The following is a 17,511-nucleotide window of genomic DNA, read 5'->3' as shown; positions in this document are numbered from 1 at the left end:
AGCCCAGTTGAATATAATCGCCCCCATCATCTCCAACTTCTTCTTGGCGTCCTATGCCTTGATCAACTTTTCCGTGTTCCATGCCTCACTTGCTAACTCACCAGGTAAGAGTAACAAAAGAAGTCAATATGCTAGATATACACGTTAAGGCTACAGAGGAACCTTTCATCTCTCTTATTACACATACAATTGAACATGTTTTGCCGTTTGTTTAAAAAAAAAAAAAAAAATTTAAGGGAAAAAACATTTTTCAAATGGTTTTAAAATGTTTCCAAAAAAATCAAAGGAAATACAGTTTTTTTGTCAGATTCTTTGGGTTTCCCTTTGATTAAATCCAGCAGTTTGAGGAAGGAGTTCTCCTAGTCCTTACTTCCTCATAACTTTAATTGTAGATACATATATTGCAGTCTAATGATTTTTTTAATAATGATATGAAATCTGGAGCTGTAATCAACAGTTTATCAAGATGGTGTTTCCCTGATGCTCAAAGCTCACCCCTTTCTTCCAATCACCCTGTCACAATATCTCTTTGTTCAGAAGGGTGTGGTCACTGACATACTGCCACATCAGATTAGCAGTTGCTTTTTTGTGATCAGCTGTGGAGATTCTGAGTGACGGTTGTGTTTTATGATATAGAGCACATCTTTTCAGTGTTGGTGTTTTCTTTGCCCTGTTTCAAATGCATCAGAATCGTTTTCCAGAGCTCTAATGTTTCTCAGTTACCTCTTGGCTGACACAGTGTTGTCAGTTTACACTGAGGTGAGAGGCTGATCCCTACTCATATACAGTAGAACCGAGGTGATCGTGAACAGCATACAAACAGTTTACCCTAATATTCATTTGTTTCTAAAGGGTCATCTCACCAAAATGTTAGATCTCCAGTGGTATCCATCTCTGCAGATAGTTTGGGTAGTTTTGTTCAGGTTTTGAGATCTATCTCTGCCTTTAATCCAATACGACAATTCACCCTGACGTCAACACATACACATATGTTCTTCCCGGTGGCAAAAGCCGAAGCGCATACCATGTCATTTGACCAGGGCAAAGCGATCGAGAAAACAGTTACACACTTCTGAGAATCTCCAAGGTAAATTTCATATTTGTACATGAACATTTACATGTCAAATTAGTAAAATAAAGTGACCTTGATGAGAGAAATCAGTCGGAACTTTTGGATGACGCTCAGCCTGACGCTCAACCCCCACTGCTCAGGTGGGGGTTTATATTCAACATGGATATGAAGAAGACTTCCACAAAGTCAGATTTAAAAATACATTTAAATGCACTGTTTCTCCGCTGTCTGATGAGCAGCTGTCCGCCGACACCGAGCCGCCGCATATTTGTCCGAAGCAGACAACAGATTACAATAGCAAAAAAAAAAATTCTGCTGGTGCAGTTTCAGGTTGTCACCATCAATGAGACGACCGCTCAAAGCTTTGAGTTTCAGTTACTTGTTAAGCAAACAGATATGGACAGAGTTGAGATTGCATTGACCTCCACTGAATCAGAGTGGAAGCTGATGGAGCATGGATGGATACCACACCCCTTTGGACTGTAGAGAATAACTGAATGAAATGCATTTACAGTTGGTCTTTTTTATATTGAGTTCTGTGCTTTTTCCCCCCACAATACCAAAGCTCTAGCAGAACTCCAGGTACAGATTCTCTATCTGCTCCTAATTCCACCAAACAGGTCAAAAATTACATGGACTTAAATGGTACACCAAAAAATTAAAAGCAAGCAGTAATTCAGCCATTGACTTGTGGAGTTTACTGCCTCTGCAACTGTTCCAACCCCATTTGGTGTTCTGGCCTCTTCAGGGCCAATCTCGTTAAACCCCTGCACGGGGCAGCACCATCAATGTACCCTTTATGTCCTGTGATTTGTTTTAGACGCTGTCATTGTGTAACCACACACAGTCTGATTTTATCCCATCACTAAAATCCTACTAGTCTAGTTTCTGTGGTACCCAGTAAAGAAATGTGGTGTCTAATAGCTGGTATAACCTTGTGGTCCCCGGTCTAACAGGCTGCTAACTCCCATTCTTTAACTTCAACTTTAACTTGATCCATGCTCTTTAACAGCAACATGTTTCCTTTCATGGAGGGGGACCACAGTGTATACTGATTTTCACTCTTCAGGACTGACTTCATTTGGTCCCAGTTGACAAATCCAACTTCTACTCAACCTTAACATAAAGTGCATTTCCTCAGTTTGTCATAAGATGTTAATCTTGCAAACATTCTGATACAGTTAGAGTATGTGAGCAGTTGTTTGGCGTTTGTTGCTGTGTTGTGACTTGTTAACGTTGGTGCTGTAGGATGGCGTCCGAGCTTCAAATACTACAACATGTGGGTTTCTCTGGCCGGAGCCATCCTGTGCTGTGTGGTGATGTTTGTCATCAACTGGTGGGCTGCTCTCCTGACCAATGTCATCGTTCTGGGTCTGTTTATCTACGTCAGCTACAAGAAGCCAGGTGAGCTACTAAGCATGACCAAGGCATTGTTGCAAACAAACACTCACACCTTTTGAACAATTTAACGAAAACATGACAAAATGGTGGCATTGACTCTATATGATAGTTGACAAAAAATGATTAAATCTATTATTTACTCACTTAAAATCCAGTTATTTTGCTCCAGTAGCCTGCAAACATTTCAAGAAAAATATCCAATCTAAATCTTTCTGTATGGAATAAAATGAAACCTTTAAAGTGAAATTCCGGTGTAAAATCCTCCCACTGTCTTTTTAGGCTAATTCGTTCATCGAATAAGCCATTGAGACTATTTTTTCGTGTATGGGGCCGTATCAGGCTTGGATTGTATTTGGTTATTAAGTTGAATGGAGCAGCTGGTACTGGGGTAAGTCTATAAAAGCACTCTTTTAATAAACTCTGGGTCCACTAACTACGTTGTTGGTGCTTTGTTTTCTGTGTAGGGACTCTTTTCATGCTGCTGCAGAGTTTGGTGTTATTTTGAGCAGTATTAGTGGTTAAAAAAAGATGTTTAATGCGTTCAACTCTTCGCACCGAGCTAATCACTGTTAGCCACGACAGGCTGTTAGTGACTCTTCGGAAAATCTCCGTTAATAGTTGTTACACGAAAAAAATTGTCTCAATGTCTTTTTTTGATGTGCCAATTTGCCTAAAAAGACCCTGGGATGTTTTTACACTGGAATTTCACTTTTAGACTTGAACCTGCATGAAACTGTCTATCGTAACCAAGAACATAAGAAATAATAGAGATAGTTTATTGTAATTTAATAAAAAGATTTTTGTGGTTTAAGCTGTTTTGATTATTGGCCCACCTCTGTGGGGTTAATACCCATAGGCCATAGATTTGGTCAGTCAGCATATCACAAAGTTAATGCGCTTTGAAATCTTTTGATAAATGTCTATGTGCTGTTTCATGCACACAATACCTCCTCTAATTAAGCTAGGTGTAGAAAGTGTCTAATACTAGCTATGTAAAAAAACTATGCTAAACATTGCAATATTCATGTATTTATTTAATCACTTATATGAAAAGGGTACATTAATGAAAATTCAAAGCAAAAGGTAAATGTACCAAAGTTAGCTTAGAGGCTACTTTTCATTGGCAGTCCCTTAGCCTGATGTTGCTAGCAATACTAAATAATGTAATACAACGTGCATAATACTAAATACACACTTCATTATGGTAAAAAGCATAAACAATACACCACCATTTTAGTTTTCAGAACAAAAAACTACAGTCAAAAGTTAATGCAGATAAGCCACAACATTAACACAGTAGACTGAAGGGTGTTTTTAGTGATAAGAACTAAATCTTGTCTTTCAGTCTGCTGTGTGCAGTCACAATGCCTTGATTTCTTTCTTTGTACACGTGTTGATGGACATTTAGAATGGATACAAAGATAACAGACTGAACATTGCCTGGACTGTCTCTGTCGAAGCATTTCCAAAAATATTGGATTGATCAGTTTACAAAAGTGAAAAACTTGTGTGAATGAACATATATATTGCACTGCTCCAAGATACTGAGCTGTCAACACACACATGCCCACCTCTTCAGACACTAAGCTAGCCTTGCAGCTCTGAACACACACCTGTGTGCACACTCAGTTTGACACGCAGCTACACACACATACAAGCCTGTGACACCACATGAGTCAGACGACCCATAAACACACTTCACAACTGCACTGTGTGTTTCTGCCTGCATGCGTCCTCCCCACCAGATGTGAACTGGGGCTCATCGACCCAGGCTCTTACCTACCACCAGGCCCTGACCCACACTCTGCACCTCAGCGGAGTGGAGGACCACATCAAGAACTTCAGGTACAAAACACAGTGAAGCTTACTGAACACGCCTGTAGTCACTATCATTTAAAGTTAGAGCAGGCAGTATCTGAGGAGCACATCTAGAAATCAGACTGTGTGCTCACTGAGTTGTGGCAGTGCATGCTAAAAAAGGGCCGTATGTATATTGCCATGTGAGTCAGGTAATCTGTTAGCATGCTAAAACATTAGCCATAGACTGTTTTGACTCAACGAAAAGTGCTGCAGCTGTCATCAGAACATACTATAGTGTTGTAGTATGGTCTGGCTGCACAAGTTAACATTCTGGGATAGAGGAAAAAAACAACCCGGCTGTTTATTTCTGGAAACCAATCACAATTTCTGGGGCAGCACTAAGCCCCAAATGCTGCAACGGTGCCCTCACATAGCAGATAGCAGAAGAGGCAGGTTTCATGACAGAGCAGGTTCTCATTGACCCCCATGTTAAACAGGTAGTTTTCACAGCATCATTAAACCTGTTTAAGGCCTGGTACAAAAAAAACATTCTAGTCTGTATGTTTAGGTCATATCTCCATGACAACACCGAAGGTGGTGAATTTTTTTGTAACATGCTAGTTTTTATTTTTCATTCATTCATTCATCTTCAACCGCTTGTCCCTGTCAGGGTCGCGGGGGTGGTTAAAGTTTATGAATAATTAGGGGCATGGCCTCTTGAGTGACAGCTAGCCTCTGGCCCTCACTTCTCCTCAGAGGTAAACGTTAGCCAGATGGACGTATCTCCCTCCCCCAAAGTCACATACATGCCCTTTTTTGGTAAGAGGAAATGAGGCGGCGTCAAAGTCTGACAAGATGGCAGCTCCCAGAGGCGAATATTATTGGATCAAGTTTAGAGAACGGACCATGACGGGTATGCTACGTCCATTTTTTATACAGTCTATGATCCAGACGTAGGGTCTGGCAATGATCAATAGACCTTCCCAACTCAAGGGACAGAACCAACGCATGCAGTTCCGAATACCACTGTACACAATTGGATAGCACCACGACTACGACCAATGAGAGCAATAAACAGGCTGACGTATCTAGCCGACTTCGACTGCTCATCACTGTTGTCATCAGTTAAAATAAGCCTATAACAGATGCGATTTGATTGGTTGGGATTTTCTGACATAGTAAATGAGCTCCAACAGTGAGTGCCCAGAGGCAGCTGTAGAGCAAATTGAATGTGCTGCCCGAGCGTCTGGATTTCAGGGTAGCATTACACGTGTGAAGATCCATTTCCTCAGCACAAAACTGCTCGCTTCTCCAATTTCCTGAGTCCGCCATTTAAATAGCAATTTGCCAGGTGCACCTGCAGCACTTGTGCCATGCACTTTAGACCACACGCTAGATATCGTTTAACTAGGGTCCGATATGATCATATCGGCAAGACACGAGTCCCCTATAAGTTGCTGGATGATGCTTAATGAATCACCAGTCCTATTTGTGGCAATAAGTAACCAAGTGTCCTATGTGAGCCATTTACTGTACTTCTTTCATGAAACAACTGCAGCGTTGTACTGTCTAACAGAAGATGAAGCTAGTGTGGGGGGTGGAGACCTCAGTGTCACAGTTTGCTCGGCTCCTCCCCTGCTCCATACCCCTTACACTCAGAGTGTAGACTCTTAATTATTATTGATAGACAAGAATAACATTGAATAGGTTTTATTGTTATAATTTCTGTTGATGTTCTATGAACTTAAATACACCTAAAGTGTGTACTGTTATCTCTGTATGCACCATGTTGCATGTATTAATTTTCTGAATGCTTGCACATTGAGGACATATTAGTGCTAATGTGCTTTTGGAGCGTTCCCATGGCAGCAAACCAAGTAGGAGATTAAAAGGCATCTGATGGTGTCTTCAGAATGACTCGTGTGTTCCTCTGAGCTCCCTCCTGTCTCCTCACTGCCTCCATTAAATCCCAGGGTGCTTAACATACTTGCTTTGATGTGCGCTACTCTGCTTCTGTTTTTTTGTCCTGTGCTAAGAAGGCTAGAGGTCACTGTGAAGGTCACAAGAAAAAAGTGGCTGCAGATTTTAAACGCTAGTAATGCTGTAAATGTCACGGCCAGATAAATTAGTTTCTATAAAGAGTAGAAACAGACAGACATGCTGATATGTTAATGTTTGCTCTTGGATGTGTGTGACTGCAGACCCCAGTGTTTGGTGATGACTGGTTACCCCAACTCTCGTCCGGCTCTTCTGGATCTGGTCCACAGCTTCACCAAGAACGTAGGCCTGATGATCTGTGGTCATATTCGCACGGTGAGTAGATACTCTGATACGCTCTACTCAACTACCCTGAGTAGTTGTTGTTCTTTTGCCTTTTTATGGTCTAAAAACATCCATCACAACACAGATGGTTGGTTTTTAATAGCTTCAGAGATTGGTGATGCTAGAATGGTTGCAGAGGCTATCCCACATTGCTGTGTCTCTGATGATATTACTGATTAGAACTTTTTATGAAATGCTGCAGGTCTTTGACTATGATGTCAACATGTTGACTCCATGTTACACAGTCAACAATAATTTATTATTAAGGTTGAATATGTAGTCTTTATTAAAAGCTTTTAAAAAAAATAATAATAATACAGCCACGAGGCGTTTTGAGTGGTACAGTATGAAAGAATTCCTTTTCCATAAAAAATGTATTTAGTCGGAATTAATATTTTAAATATTTTTTGATGGGCGACAATGACTTTCTGTCCGGTTTTCATTGTAGCAGCCAATGGCGTTGGGTGTTGCCGGTTGCCAGGTTTGTCTGTTGTTGCTACAGAAACAAGAATCGTGTTGAGTTGAGAGCTAGCTAATGGATTCCACAGCACTCACAGAAAGACTTCAGCTGAACCCTGGCTAACGTTAAATACTGTTGTCAAATGAATATATTAGTCCAAATGAGTGATTACCCTGTTTCATTCATCACTGACATGGAGCAGGCTGATCACTGACACACCAACCAACCTGGCAACCCGATTGCTGGAATTATTTTTTATTGTTGTGACTACGATCTTGAGACACTAGATTGTGGTTATCTGCTCATTCTCCAAATTCAATCTTTAATAAATATCATTTAGGATGTTGGTTTGAATTGGACCTAATGAAAGTATAATCAGTATTCCTCTGTGTATTCGAGCCTTTTGCAATCCTGACACAGCAGCTGTTATATATAACTATTTTTAAGAAAGTCACATTAAGCTCCTGCTGCAGCTGCATCCACATTCATAGCCAGTGCTTCTGCAATCTGTTTCTCCTACCGAGGCTGATGTCATTGACTGGCAACCACATTAATAAGGAAATTTTGGAACTTTGGAAATTTTGCACAATTTTAATATAATTTAATAGTGCATTTATTTGGGGAAATGGAGCCAACACATAAGAAACACTAGGTTTTATGGCCTGTTTGCTTAAAACTCTGTGCCCTGCACTGTTCCCAGCAGCTCCCTTCCATCACATGTACACATCATTTCCCAGCATCCCATTCACCAGGATTGAGTAGAATTCCAACCTCTACATGTACAGTGCATTGTGTGAGGCCCACATTGCTGCCAACACTACTGCACCGTCTGAGCCAAAGTCTTCACTTCATCACTAGAGTGAATATATTTGATATTTTTCTGATATTCCAGTTAACCACAGATAGTATTCTGAAGTAAAGGACACACTTTCTAACTTGGAGCTAACTTCTATCTTCTAGTCTCCAGCTGTTACCACGGTGAAGTTTTAAAGGTCTATTATGGAGAATGAGCAGCAAACCACCATCTTGTGTCTCAAGATCGTAGTCGCAACAATAAAAAATAATTCCAGCAGTCTGGTTTCCAGGTTCGTATCAGTGTGTAACGCGATGTCAAGCACCAATGAAGCAGCTTAGAAACAGTTTAAACAGGCGATAGTGGGCTTTGAGAGGTTTTTTACATTCACAAGAACTTGTAGAGAGTTGAAATAGACCAACAATAAACAACCCTGGCAACCCACAACGCCCAACGCTATTGGCTGCTAAAATGGAAACAGAATGTGACAGAAAGTCATTGTCAAACCTGTCAAAAAATAATTAAAATATTAAGTCAGACTTAATATATTTTTTTTATGAAAAAGCAATTCTTTCATTCTATACTAGTCAAAACATCCCATGGGTGTATTATTTTTTTAAATATAGCTTTTAATAAAGATTCTACAAATTCAACCTTTAATATACTGACTCTGTCGTCTAGGGTACCAGCTACTGATCATCATTATTGTCTGTTCTTGCTCTACATAAATGCATTGTTTATTCCTTTAAAGATCCTTTCCCCTTTAAAATGCACCAGAGTTGTGTGAACTCTTACCTGGCTTTTCTCAGAAATGAGAATATCTCAGTGGTGATGTGGTTGATGTCTGCTCCGCTCCTTTGTACATGGCGTAAAAAAACCTTTACAAATGCCCTGCCAGGCATAAGAGCTTCACAATGGAAAGGCCATTTTGATTGGATGAATGCAGGCTCTGTGTAGTCCAGCAGCTCTCTGACTCTACGGACCAAGTGGTCCTTGATCTGCCCTCCTGCCTGCTTCTGTTGCTTCCAAGATGGTGTAAACATTCTTGGCTAATGTCATTATAGTTTCCTGGCTGAAGGGCAGCTTTGTGAGCTCTTTTCTTCAGAAATAAACATTGTTCCTGATGAGGAGATTCAGAGTGAGACTTTGTTCTGCAGTTTGAATTTTCCAGACTGGGATCTGATTAAATCTGATTAAATTAAGCGTTCTGTGATGTCTGACCTTGGACATGTGGACCAGTAGAACTCCATCCAGGGCTGTGGGATTATTTATATTTGCTGTGTGTGTCCATAGGGCTACAGAAGGCCAAACTTCAAAGATCTGGCAACAGACCAGGCCCGATACCAGCGCTGGCTACTGAAGAATGAGACCAAGGCCTTCTACACACCGGTGTTCGCCGAGGACACGAGGCAGGGGGCGCAGTACCTGCTCCAGGTAGGAAAAGAGTTCTGCTCAATCTGAAATGGATTCTTTCTCTGTCTTGAGGGTATCACTGAGTCAACAGAAAACAAAGGCTGTGCACATAGCTGTCTACCTTTACCCAGGAAGCAATGTTCAAGCCTCTTGTAGACTCATAGTGCAAGTGCCAACAACTAACAGCAGCCAGCCGTGTTGGCTCAGTGTACTCTGTTTGTTGGTGTTGATAAGCACATGCTTCAAATGGCACATTTTTTCACAATTGTTCAAAAACAGAGAAATTCCCTGATTGAGGGTAGTTACAATCACTGTGTTGGAGGCTATAAACGTTATTGAATTTGGGCCCTGATGTTAAATCAAAGAAATGTTATTTTTATAACCCAGTATCATAAACATGCTGTCATTGGTACCCATGCAAAAGGAATAGAAAACAAAAAAAGAAATAGGAAACAATTTAGGAGAAAAAAAAGGTACTTAAAAGCTAAGATATTATTATCTCTTTTTTTCTTATTGCCTACAACTCTCATGAAAACACCATACCAACAAACTTTCAAACTTTGGCTGTCAGCTCCAAGCCCTTTGGTTCCTACTGAAGATGTAAATCCTGAGCTCACAATTCTCTAGTTTCATGTGTAATAAGGCCTAGTCATATTTGATCAAACATTATTCAAACAGGAGGAGGATGCTCTGTACACTGCACTGTACGAACGGAGAGATGCTAAACACCGTTCATCTGCACACACTGTCATGACACAGAGCTGGATTTAAATCCGCAAAATATCTCTTTAAAGTGAATTTCCAGCATAAAATCATCCCAGGGTCTTTTTTGGCCAATACACTCCATAAGCCATCCAGAGTTTTTTTTGTGTAACAACTATTAACGGAGAAATCCTGGAGACAGTCCCGGAGACGCTAACAGTCGGACATGGCTAACACTGTTTAGCTCGGGGCAGTATGGTGAAGGCATTAAAACATCTTTTTTTAACCACTAATACTGCTCAAAATAACACCAAACCTCTGCAGCAGCATGAGAAGAGTCCCTACACAGAAAACAAAGCACCAACAACGTAGTTAGTGAACCTAGAGTTTATTAAGAGTGTTTTAAAGACTTACCTACTGGCCCCTGTACCAGCTCCTCTCTTAGTAAAGTCCATTCAAGTGGATTACCAAAGGAAAGGAAGGAGCCCATTGGTGCTTTGTTTTTTGTGTAAGCACTCTTGGTGTTATTTAGTAACCGTATTAGTGGTTAAAAAAGACGTTTGAATGCCTCACCGTACTGCCCAGAGCTAATCAGTGTTAGCCACGTCCGGCTGTTAGCAACTGTCTCCAGGATTTCTCCGTTAACAGTTCTATATAGATCATAATAGGGCCTTTATTATTATTAATAGAACAGCTTGAGAATGACAGGGAAGTTTGGGAGAGACAGTGGGGACACAACTAAGGGCTGCAGGTGAGATTCAAAACTGCTATCAAGGGCTCAGCCTACATGGGGCTCATGATTTACCAGGTGGTCAGCATCTTAAATTGAAACTCAATTAAGAACACTTACACATTGTTGTCATGTCCTGTTGTGCTGTTTCAGATGAGAAATGAAACCAGTTTACACTTTACAGGCTTAGGCTCTGATCAGGCTGCACACCATCTTTTCTGTTGAATGAGACAGAGCTTTTTGTGGTTGCCCCCGAATCCCCCATTCTTATTTTGCTATGAAGTAAAATGACGTTGGGAGCTTTCTGCTCTGAGTAGAAGTTTTTAAAAAAATAAAACCCTGGATATGGTTTACAGTACATATATGCCTGCATGGACACAGGTACACACACACACACACACATATATATATGTGTCGAGAAATTAATTCATTTGATTGTCTTTTCATTCCTCCCTCTCAAGGCGGCCGGCCTGGGTCGCCTCAAGCCCAACACCCTGGTGCTGGGCTTCAAAAACGACTGGAGAGACGGAGACATGATGAACGTGGAGACTTACATCAGTATGATCCAGTAAGTGGAGCTGCTTCAGAGAGACATATTTCCACATGAGTTCAGCCATATTGTTAACATACTGGGAATTAGACTGAAAGGGCCGAGTCATGTGAGAAGAATAATGTTCCTCCATTAGCTGCTTTAGTTCTGTGCACATGATGGTTGGTTTAAACACTAACCCACTGGTTCAATTTTATGTGTGTGAGCCTATGTTTATGTCAAATATACAGTACATTAAACCCCTGCATACATTTTTTTTTTTTCCAATTACTGTGGCCTTTAAACTGTGGTGGTGCATGGATACTGAATCGATAATTTCTCTTGGACAGCAGGGTGGACATTTTCTCAGAGAATGGTTAAAAAACAACATTTGAATGCCTTCACTGACTGCCCCGAGCTAATCAGTGTGAGCCGCATTAAATTACATTAATTACAGTTAGGGACTGTTAATGACTCTCCGTTAATAGTTGTTACACGAAAAAGAATTGTCCTCATGGCTTATTTGATGAGTGTATTTGCTGAAAAAGACCTTGTGGTGATTTCACGCCGGAATTTCACTCTAAGGCCCCATTAGGGTCCAGGCCCCAAGGGCACAGCCTGTATCCTCACTCTGCTAAATTCTAGAAGTCCAGCAATTAGTATTTAAAGTATTCTGGGTACTGCACACTCTGTATGTACTTGTATTAACACAGCAGTACTGTGTTGATCCATGTGAAATCCTGTTTCCCTGGTCAATGCTAAATGAGTCATGTGAGACTGTTGGTTAAGCTGAATGAGTTCCTGATTGTAAAGTGTGGGGATTATGGCATTAGAGCTGAAGGTCAGAGATGGTGCAGCCCGACAATATTAAAATCACAGCTAATACGCTCAGCAATGCGCCCTTTACTTTCCATCCAGTGAGTAGCCATGGCAGTGTACACACTACAAGGTTCAACCTTCAGATTTTACAATCAAATTCTCTGAAAGCTGAATTGTTTGTTAATAGACAACCGCACCTGTGCTGTCACAAATATGTGATATGGATTGACAGTTTTTTTTTAACCTCATGGCTATCATTCTGCCTGATCTATCGCCGCTTATGGGGTACTTACAGCGGAGTCTGAACAGTGCAAATGCAGTCGTATAATTGAGTACAGTTCTGCCTTACAGAGCGTCATTACATCTTTAAAGCTCATATTCTTTGGGTCCTGCATATGTTGAAATTCTAGTGTCTTAAACTCTGAAATGAAGCCCTTTTTCTTCATGACCATTCTCTTCATTTTGGTTGAGGCATAGCTAATGATCCAACCTCTACATGAGGTTTTAAATGCTTCCCATACTACTTAAGTATACTACTTAACTAAGATCAATATTTATAAATTCATTAGTTTTGTCTTTTTATAAAGGATACAAACTATTTGTCTTTAAGTAAGATTTGTTGAATCTCCACTATTTACTATACTATTAACCTTCAGATGCTTGAATCTGCTCTCTGTTTGTGTGTAGACAAACATAAAATACCAAGAAGGGGTCTATATATTGTACATTTTTTTCTCTCTGATCCCCGAATAGTGTGTGTAATCTTCTCTAGATTCATACAGGATACATGTCTCTGAGCCAGTGTGAGTAGGAAGGTGGTGCTGAGTCCGTCCACTAAAGTGAAGTAGTTGGTCGAGCTAGTAATGAGGCAAAAGCCAGAAAGTTGAGCATAGCTTTAGGTAAGTCCAAATCTGGGGCAATGCCAAAAATACCAGTCAAGGGATTCGGTTCAATTTGATGATGAAGGTTTTCTGATAATGTGTGGAAGACTGACAACCCGGCCGATATTTTGTTGATGCGGTTGAGGTGATGACTTGCTTTCTCTTGTTTTTGGGATCAGCTGTTTCCTGCTTTTAAAACTCCTGGCTGTGGTGCACAGTTCATTCACACCTCCTAATGTGCCGTCAAACAGCATAACTCTATTTACATGGAAATCGAGGCACCTATATGCGTATGGTCCGAGCCGGTACATTGGGGGGCTAAATCAGGCCGACAATTTGCCACAATCTGTCTGAACATGCAGACCAGGCCGGCAAAAAGGAATTGCCGGCTTGCTGTCCGGTGTAAAACACCTTGTGTTTAGTTGAGCTGATGAATGTGTTTTTCTCCTCAGCGATGCCTTTGACTTCCAGTTCGGAGCTGTTATTCTGCGACTGAAAGAGGGACTGGACGTGTCCCATATCCAAGGACAAGGTATTAAACACCAAGTGGTGGAATTCAATATGATTTTTCCAAATTTGACATCTAACCATGTATAAAAAGACGTGGACTTAGCCTCTGCGTTCTCTCTAATGTCCAGCAGAGGGCAACTCCACTGGCTCCAAAAATAAGTCTGATTATATAGACGTCAGTGAGAAAATGATCCTTCTTCTCACCTGATTTATTACGTCAGTAAACATTTTTTTCTAAACATCAGGGTTAGCTGAGCTTGGGCTCAGAGACTACAGATGTATAACACAAAGCCTGCGTTACAAACGTACCTATATGCCACCACTGAAAAGAAGAAATCAGAAAAAAACTTGCTCCACACGGCCTCGGCTCAAGAAATATCTGCGTCCACATGAAACCAGTGAAACTGACTCAAACGCTGTAGTTCACATGCCAGGCCTGGATTTGGCGCTGTAACTGCCACAGAAATACACCAACAACGGAGAAGAAGAGACGGGGAGACGCTGTGGAGAATACAAACACCGGAGAGTTTCTCTCCAAATCTGGAGACTTCCTAAATCCTCCTCCATCCTAGAGAGAAATGTGTCACTGTTTCTGGTGTTAGTGGAGACTTTTGTGCTGTTTTGGACTCTGATGCACCAATCTTTCTGCAGTTAGTGTCCTCAACGAGCAGAGGGTGCTGCTGGGAGCCCCTCCCCCGTCCCAAAGCGCTCACAGGAGGGCACTGTCCCACTACATTTAGAGACTTTTCAGACCTTCTTAGAACTGGATTTATAAAAGGCGACGAACGACCAATTTAGAGACTTATTCAGAGCATCAGGGAAAAGGGAGAAATCTGTGGTCGGCCAAAACAATACTAAAGTTGTGCGGTTACATGAAAATGCGTCTCTGTGTGGACAGGCCCTAATACTAATGATAATAAGAGATAAAAAACAAAGTGAAGCCTCTTTCCCACCATAAATTCTTTTATACTACTACATGAAGCCTGTGTCCTAGGAAAAAAAACACTAAAGTTTCAACACTAAGTTTAAACAACTAAAGCCTGGTTTTGAGAGGTGCTGCATCCCCTTCAGCAAAAAGACATGGGAAATTACTTTTTTTAATTCCTGACTGATAGTAGGTACTATAAAGACAGGATAATGTATGCTTCTAATTTGATGCTTCTACTTAAAATCTGTGTATTGTGAATCCCCTGACTTTATGGTCCCTGGAGTAACCCTTTAATTCAAAGGAGATGCTTTTTTTCCTGTTACTTTAATGTTTCTGTGTGAGGACAGCTCAACTCTGTGGTTACGTTGTATTTCCTGTTTGTACTTGTTCTTCTTCTCACACTCTTTAAATCCTCCCGCCCCTTCCTCTCCATCTGTCTGCGCACTGTATTTCCTCCCAGATGAGTTGCTGTCCTCCCAGGAGAAGTCCTCAGGGATGAAGGATGTGATTGTGTCAATAGACACCAGCAAAGACTCTGACGCAGATTCATCCAAGCTGTCCTCCAAGGCCACCAGCCTCCAGAACAGTCCAGCTACACAGAAAGGTCAGTCTGCCTCAGTGTGAATGTCTCTACGTTCAACTCAGGGACTTTTATCTACCAAAGACTTAAGATGGAAGGAAGGAAGGAAATAGAAAAGTTAGTGTTTATTTTAAGCATCATCGAACTCGAGCCGGTTGTGTTGAATAGTCTCCAGTAAGTCCGTTTTATATTTATATGTTTTATGTTCTGCAACAGTTTCTGTATGTGTGTGTGTGGCAATGGTTCAGGTCATGATAGAGGAAATCTTTTCATCCAGGAAATCAGTTTAACACCATTCTTAGACTTCCTTCTTAATCCATCAATGGCTTCCTTTATTGTGTCTCTACACACACACACACGCACACGCGCACACACACACACACACACACACACACACACACAATCAAACAAAGAAAGTTTACCTAAATTGTGGGTGCTGTGGAGCACTCTGGGGTCATCCAAGGTCACCTGTGACTTTGCTAATATTTTTTCTCGACCTGCGCAAGACGTAATATATCCAGTGTTCAGCACTGCCTCTGGCGGTCATCCAGGATTCATAGAACCGTAGTTACATTCGTAACTTTTGCTTTATCAATGGAGTCTGGTGGCTTTCAAGTGAACAGAGAATGGCTTCAGTTCTCCCCAGATGAACTTAAACAGGGCTGTCTGACCTGAAGATAAAGTGGTGAAAATATTCTAAATGTATAGTAGATTTGAACTGATCTAGATTTTTTCAGGTGGCTAAGGGTAAGTCCACATGATCTAACCTTTTTTATTCTCTGTTGTTCTGGGACCCTGTTTCAAAAGATACCGTTTTCAGGCTCCGATAACGACGGCTGCGTGTGGTTGGTCGGCCAAATCGATACTGAAGTTGTGCAGTTACAGGAAAATGCGTCTCAGTGTGGACAGGTGTTTAGCTGCTGCCTCCGTCCACAGCAGGACATTGCTTAGCATGTGTCAGTACTAACCATCATCTACTGTAGGTAACACACTGACAATTAGGGCTGCCCCCGACCAAGGATTTTCTTGGTCAACCAGGATAGCCTCAGCGACTGAATAACATAATTAATAACCATTATTTTACAAGTGTGCACAACCAAGTGCTTTAAGTCTGCCGCCTGTTAATGAAACCAGCAACTTACTCCAGATTCTAATTCTAAATGTGTCAGCATTCAGCAAGGAGAAGGAACGGGCCGCCATGGGCAGGTAGCTAGGCTAACGTTCCGTCCATGTTAAGGTGGTAGGCAAAGTTTCTCTTTTAAAGTTTGCATGTGACCTTCTTGGGGTCATCCTTGTTCTTTTCAAAGTGATCCCATATTTTAGACGTCTTCACCGACATGATTGGCTTTTAATTATTAACTGTCTTACCTCGATGTTGAAGAGACCTGCTGTCTTATTAAAACACTAGCAGTGAGTGAGTGTCACGATTCCTGTATCTGGCCCTTCAAATTAAAAGCCCTCCAGCCTTTTAGGCCCAATACTAGCCGCCAGTCACAGATTTTCACTTAATTTTGACGACCGTTTGGGAGCTGCCCTACTGACAATAAAGAAGAACCTCCTACAACCAAACTACAAAATGTCACAAGTGTCCCTTTAATGTGTTTTTGTGATGTAGAAATAGACATGTATGCATATGTTTGTTGTGGTAATTATGTGACTTAATTTGAACATGTTGGTGTGGTGAAGGTGAAGATGTAATCCTCTTAGTCCCAGCCTGAGCTGTACTGTACCTGAGCCCTCATTAAGAGATCACTCCATTCTCAATCACCCCCCGCCACCCCCCCCCCCCCCCCCCCCCCCGTGACCGCAGAGTTTTTGGGATTTGATACCCTCACATGTCTGAGTGTTGCTTCCTAAACAGCTAGTCCTGTCTGTCTGTCTCAAAGAGAACACGTTGAGCTCTCTGTTCAAACTCCGCCAAGCTCTGAAAAGCTTCGGCAAAGTGTGTTGTTTTTGTCTATTAGCATTAATGGCATTAGGCCCACAGCTCAGGACCACATCTACTTTGTTGTATCATCTTATAACAATTATACAGGGTTTCTACGCAGTATGGAAAAGTCTGGAATTTAATTTGAGTCACTTTCTGAAATAAAATATCTCAATATATACAAACCAATACAAGTTTACTAACACAACACAGCCGACCTGTAGATGGTCTGAAACTAAAGCTGGCTGGTTACCATGGCTACGGTTGTCGGCAGCGAGAGTGTCAAGTGTCGATGCGAGTTTTCTGAGCTCTGGCTTCAAGAAGAAAAATATATAAGATAGTTGATAAATGACACCAAGTGGGATAAAAAAGATGCAAACTATGCTTGGAATCTTTCAACATCTCCAACATAAGCCATATGCAGGGGCAAAAAAACATCTATACATATGTATTAAAAGTCGGATATTAAATCCTTTTTTTTTTTAAACATAATAAGCATTTAACAATTGGTTTTCAGATGTTTAATATTGACTGAAAAGTATGGGATACTGAAATGGAAAATGTGCAGGAACCCTTTATAAATGTACATTGTCTGTTGTTCATTTTGATTCGTGGTTGTGAGTTGATGCGACATTTCACCTCAA

General features: G+C 41.1%; 1 protein-coding gene across 1 annotated transcript in view; it reads left to right on the top strand.

The window, feature by feature from the left end:
- Positions 1-17,511, top strand: part of slc12a2 (solute carrier family 12 member 2) — a 76,839-nt gene that overhangs the window by 43,965 nt on the left and 15,363 nt on the right. The window contains exons 13-20 of the mRNA XM_083929599.1: positions 3-104; positions 2,321-2,476; positions 4,219-4,318; positions 6,475-6,586; positions 9,142-9,282; positions 11,155-11,261; positions 13,375-13,454; positions 14,821-14,964. Coding sequence (XP_083785725.1) covers positions 3-104; positions 2,321-2,476; positions 4,219-4,318; positions 6,475-6,586; positions 9,142-9,282; positions 11,155-11,261; positions 13,375-13,454; positions 14,821-14,964 — 942 coding nt within the window. The remainder of the gene's footprint in view (positions 1-2; positions 105-2,320; positions 2,477-4,218; positions 4,319-6,474; positions 6,587-9,141; positions 9,283-11,154; positions 11,262-13,374; positions 13,455-14,820; positions 14,965-17,511) is intronic.

Source organism: Echiichthys vipera, assembly GCF_963691815.1.
Source record: "Echiichthys vipera genome assembly, chromosome: 16".
NCBI classification, from domain to species: Eukaryota; Metazoa; Chordata; class Actinopteri; order Perciformes; family Trachinidae; genus Echiichthys; species Echiichthys vipera.
This window is presented reverse-complemented; position numbering and strand designations above follow the sequence as displayed.